This window comes from Lolium rigidum, chromosome 6 (genome assembly GCF_022539505.1).
Source record: "Lolium rigidum isolate FL_2022 chromosome 6, APGP_CSIRO_Lrig_0.1, whole genome shotgun sequence".
NCBI lineage: Eukaryota > Viridiplantae > Streptophyta > Magnoliopsida > Poales > Poaceae > Lolium > Lolium rigidum.
The window spans coordinates 72,465,674-72,471,470 of record NC_061513.1 but is presented as its reverse complement, the minus strand read 5'-3'; the positions used below and the strand labels follow the sequence as shown (position 1 = coordinate 72,471,470).

Below are 5,797 nucleotides of genomic sequence, written 5' to 3'. Positions count from 1 at the left end.
TCGGAGGCAGGGCGGAGGAGCTCGGAGGCAGGGCGGAGGAGCTCGGAGGCTGAGGCGTCGGTCGCGGTCGCGGTCGCGGGGCGGAGGAGCTCGGAGGCCGAGGCGTCGCTCGCGGTCGCGGAGCGGAGGAGCTCGGAGGCCAGGCGTCGCGCCGTCACGAGGGCGAGCAGGGAATTCCTCTCCGACCTCTCGAGGCGTGGAATGGGCTCCCGGGGAAAGATAGGGTTACCGATCGGTGGGTGCGTGCAACGTGCCGCACACCTCGACCAGACATGGGCCAGGCCCGTTAGTTGGACATGTGAAGGAGTACTTCATTCATTCGGATTTCATTCGCTCGTCGGCTCGGAATTCCTTCCCTCTTTTCTTCTTGGTTTTCGGAGGGAATTGCATATTTCACCACGCTCCAGCTCCACTCCATTCCATGTGTTGCACAAAATATTACTTGGTATTTTCTACCAGGTTTTTCTCTAATCTTTTACAATTTCCACCACTTGGCTTTCTAATCAACCAATTAGCCCGGTTAACGGCAAAACAATAGTCGGGCCTCGCATGTGTACAAAAAACTAAAACTCTAAAATGTCCACACAAGTTATTTTTTTTCAAAAAAACCAATCTAGAAATAGTCTTTGAGGCACTGCCTTGAGATAGTGGGTCTGATGGATGATCTCGGCGGTGGTTGGTGGTAGATGGTAGCGCTTTCACCGTGTCTTCACTAGCGACTTGCCTGACAGTTTGCGTCTCAATGGGGTGGTTGGTGATGCGGGCGATGGTGAGATTTGTGGGTGGCGGCGTGGAGGCGTTAGTGCCCGGAGTCCTCCTCCTGGGGTCATTGGTCTTGCGTTTTCAGGGGAGCTGCTCCACCTCTTGATGGGTGCGGCGCCTCTCGGTTCGGGGTGGAAAAGCAGGGTGCTTTCATCGGATGTGGAAGATGGCATTGGGACACGGCTGCTCCCTGAGGTTGACAAGGGCATTAGTTCCTCTTTGGTGTGCTTCTTCATCGACTCTGCTTCTACTCCGGTCAGATCGTGGAGCTGGACGAAGGCCTTTATGAACAACCCGTGCGTTTAACTTTACCGTTAAGACATTATTAATTTTAACACAGGGCTGCAGCCTTACCTCTAGAACAATTATTATTCTGAAAGTAGTATTGTTTTGTATGAACATTGAAGGTTGGGGAAGTTGCCAAGATCACATGCAAGCCAGAAGTAATAAACCTACGGAGCAGAAGGTTCACCTCCAGAGATACCACCGGAGTATGTCTGCTACTCCATTTAACTTAGATACTTGCTGTTTTACAGTGCAACACTCATTTTTTGAGGTGGAATTAGTGGTGGCATGCAGGCCGAGGAAAGGCTCGAGTATTGAGAGCGTGTGTGAAGAGAAAACTAGACCTGAGTATGACTACTGAACATTTATCCATACTGCACGTGTTAACTTAGTCTGCATATCCTATATAACTAAGAAGTTCATCCCCACTTACCTATTTCTCTTGACATGCAGCCTATCCACGTCAGCAATTCTTCCAGGTAAGCTGAAACCGACGCGCTCCTCTCCGTTCGCCTGTACGCTGACCGACTCATCTCCGTTCCTTTCTTTTCTAGCCTCGACTACGTACCTTCTTCCGTCCTGCGCCTGATGCAGCCCATATCTTCAGCCCTCTGCTCACCACAGGCCCAGCCCATGACTGTTCCTCTTCTCCACGAACGCATCTCATCTCCCACAAAGGCATCTCATCAATCTACCGGAGAACCTGTCGGTCTGTCTTCCACCTCTGACTCAATCTCCAGAACAATCCACCGCAATACTCTCCTCTTCCTCTCCCCCGCGATTCCCGCAAGAAACAATTGCTCAGGTAACTGATGGAGGAATCCGAGAAGTCCGTGCTGCTACGTCTCAGGCTATATATTTCACATCGCTGCATCTTCTCATCCAATCTGGCACAGCGCTCATACTTCCGCCCCCTTGGTGAGCCACTCCTATTTGTCTTCTCCCCTTTTCCTATCATGTCCTTCTACTTAATTAGTCACAAATTTAACTTTACTCAGATTCTAGAAACATAGCCGCAAAAGCAGGTTCTACACATGTTGGCGGCGACGCAATAATCTTTATATTGCCTGGGTGTATACTCTTCTTTCATGTCTCTTCCTGCAGCTGTGTGGTAACGCAAATTCCTAGGTTCAGGGCAACTACTGGTATGTCCAATTGCCTTCTTCTCATTTGTTGCTACTTTTTGCTTCACGCACTGAAATTCCTGCTCTCTACCGATCAAGTTCGATTATATGTTAATGAAGGAAGTTCAGTTCAGCTTTCCTACTATCAGCGAAGGCTTTTTCTTTTTCTTTGAAATTGCTTCTACCATAGTTCGCTCACGGTATGAAGAGACCTCAGTTTGTTGGTGGGTTTTCATGATTCAGAAATGCAAAAAGGAACTCCTATTTTTCGCTCACAGATGGGCAACCCAATCTGCATACAACTTGATCGGTTAACAAAGGCTTGCACACAAGTACACTGGATGCAATGCAGTGGGTAAAAATTGAAGGTCAGATGTTATTTATTTTCAAGTTTCTAATTGCCTAATGTTGCTATAATTACATTACAAAGCAACTTGGTATGCGGCTGCAAAAAAAATCCAATGGGTATGTCAAGTTCACTCGCCAGTGTAAGTATAATAACACACATCTGTTTTTGAAAGTTCTGATTTTAGGTCTGCCACAAGTATTATGCAACTCAGTTTTGTCTTTGTGTATAACTAATGAATGTGTTTTTTTTCCTGTAGGCTTTCTCCTGCTGAACGTATGGACATGTGATTCTCAAGAAGGGAATATATAGAGAACATGATACACCGAATTTTCTGTAGCTATGATTTTAGAGATAAGGGTGTAAAATTCCACATGTTGTGGACTTATGAGATATAAACAATTGCCATTGCTAGCTACTCTAATTTCTGCGATTGTTCTGTAAAATTAGTTACAGAAATCTGTCATGCATTTAGATACTTTTTGTTCTTTATCTTGAAAGCTATCTTTTTTCTCAACGGCTTAATTTTTGTTCATACTTAAACTTAGTTCTTTTTCTTTTTGCGTGATTTAGAATGCTTAATTGTTTCTTTACTTTTATCATTTTATGGATATCGGAAGATGCTTCTTCTATCAAAATATCTCAAATGAATTTGTCACTGAATGTTTTTTTATACTAGAAAGAAGCTTATCCACAGTAAAATTCAAGATTGTTCTCTTATTATAAGTGACATTTGTAGTCACTCTCAAAGCATATTTGTTACTAACTAAAATCACTATAATACTCCTGAAAGATCGATGTAATCCTCTTCAAATCAATTAGAGGACTGTGCAGTTTGGTCACATTTGACTAGAGCAAATTCATATTACAGACACATGTGTGTGGCAGAGTGCCACTCAATATTCATGCTCATCATCTTTGTTTTGTTTCTTCACCTATCATGCTGAATTTTCCGCTGCAACGCGCGGGGTATTCTCTAGTATTATGAGAATGTGATGGCACTTACCAAAATGGAAGATGTTTTTCCTTACAAAAAGGTTCTAGTAAGATATGGACTATACTACACTGAGTATCCACCAGATGATTAACAAGCGAAACCTGATGCCCATGTCCAAGATTTACAGATTATTTTGGCAGACGATTAACCATCATAACACAGCAGCAGGGAGCATGCATGGTCTCACTTCACACCTGATAACATTACACAGTTGCTAGCGGCGACCACGAAGGAAAGAAGATTCAATCTTCATACTCAGAAAGAGTCATACCGAGACTCCGAACTGGGCAATATGTTGAGATTCTTCGAGAGCTCCACGTCTCCCTCGGAGCAGAAGTAAACGTGGTCCATCTGTAGCATGCCACCCACGCTGCGGGTTCCATCATCCGTGATGTCTTTCCCGATGTACTCGGCGCGGTCTGGATACACAATCTTCCTCGCGGTACGCACGCCATAGTAGCAACGGCCTGTTGTTATTACAAAATATAAAAAGCCGACCATGGTTATTATTCAGCGAGAGATAGAAAGCACCTTCATGTATAAACCAAAATCCAGACTAGTACTTAGGAGTACTACTGCTTTGATGGAACTATGACGATCGACTTACCAGCATATGGATAGGGTAGAGTGCAGCAGAAACTTGGCATTGGATCATCATCCGTGAGCCAGAATTCAGCGAAGAAGAGCGTCTTTTGCGGCCGCAACTCGCAAGTAGCCATAAAATTAACGTGGTAGCAGGTGTGAAATTTGGGAGGGGCTTCCGGGCTTTTCTCCACACCGCAGATATAGTCCAGGGTATATTTTGGTTCCTATAAGAAGCAATCAGTAGGGCTGGTCAAATGATGGCAAGGTAAATATTTGTAGCTAGCAGCTCAAAAATTATGATCGAAAACAACTTTATATATGCCTACCCAGAAATGTTGTGTCGCGTGTTCCTTGAGAATCCGTTCAAGCTTTGAACGGAACCACCTCCTCCGCTCCTCATAGCATGATCTATTCCTTGACACCACGCTCAGGGCCTTTACACAAAGTTCGGGTGCCTGCACTAATGCTGGTGCTGGAGCCCTGGATCTGCTCAACACCATGTCTAGAATGGATGCTACGTCATCGATGGGCAACACGGTACCACCAGTTTGAGCCTCCTTCATCAAGGAGAGCAGTTTGTTTCGCTCAACGGGCATGAGCAGCAGCTGCTGGTGCAGTTCACCCAGCTGAAGAGGCAGAGGGTGTCCAGCAGCCATGGAAGCTTCATGGAAGGGGTTCTTTTCAAACCTCTCCGTGGATGATGGTAACATGGTAGCAATGTCGCATTTCGCACTGCAGAGGTTCTCCAGAGCGCAAGCCGCCACTGAGAGCTGGGGGTCGGCGAATGCGCCGAGCTCCGTAAGGCCCTTAAGGGAATGCATCTCAACGCGGAGCAGAGAGAGGGGGTCAAGGATGTCAATGTATTGCTCAATCTTGGTGCGTTCAGACTCCGGGAGAGGGCAGCCGTGCCTGTCGTACCAGATGGAGTTGACGATGATGTTGGAGACAGGGTCCATGGAGCCGTAGCAGTGGCCGGCCATGAGGAAGCTGCGCATGAGCGAGCCCGAGGGGGTGGGCAGCAATGTGAGCGCCGTGATGTAGAAGTGGTGTAGCATACCATGGAGGTACATCTCGAGAGACTGCAGGTAATTGCATGCGTCACGGCTGCACGGGGTCTTCAATGTGTGCTTTTGAGCATATCCCTGCGTCAAGCAGGATGATAGCTTGGCAGCCATGTCCGTAGTGTGGTCGGTATGCTGCCGGAGAGACGTGATGCGATGAGCTGCTCGGCGGACAGTGGTGGTGGTGATGGTGCTGCCATGTGCAGAGACGTTGGTGGAAGTCGTCGTGCCGCGAGGGGTCATTTGGGCATCGTAGGGGCGGTGCAATAGACGGTGGATGGCTCTGACATTTTCAGAGCTGAGGGAAACCTCCGAAAATTGCTTCTTCAGAAGGGCAAAGGCGTCGGGGTAAAGCCGGATGGCCATAAGCTGCACCAGAGTGTCGGGCGCAGGGTGACCTGCCTCTTGGGCTGCCCACTTGAAGGCGGCCTGAGTTCTTGCGGAGTCAGGGTCAAGGCCCTGAGGCTGATGCTGAGCATCATGCTCATAGAGATCGTGCTGGACGAGCATGACGGCGAGAGGGAGATCGGCTCTAGCCCAGTAGAGGTATCGGCTGGCCTGTTCCGACTTTCCGAGGTGAGGCACCCGAAGTAGCCGACGAGGAAGTTGACGAGGCTGCGGTAGGATCGGCCTGCCA

At 47.6% G+C, this 5,797-nt stretch overlaps 1 protein-coding gene across 1 annotated transcript; it reads right to left on the bottom strand.

The window, feature by feature from the left end:
- Window positions 1-3,682: 3,682 nt before the first annotated feature.
- Window positions 3,683-5,237, bottom strand: LOC124666226. Its single transcript, XM_047203575.1, has 3 exons — window positions 4,426-5,237; window positions 4,122-4,323; window positions 3,683-3,981 (listed from the first exon to the last, which is right to left on the bottom strand). The coding sequence occupies exons 1-3, from the start codon at window positions 5,167-5,169 to the stop codon at window positions 3,770-3,772; spliced, it is 1,158 nt and encodes a 385-aa protein (XP_047059531.1). The 5' UTR covers window positions 5,170-5,237; the 3' UTR covers window positions 3,683-3,769.
- Window positions 5,238-5,797: the final 560 nt, after the last annotated feature.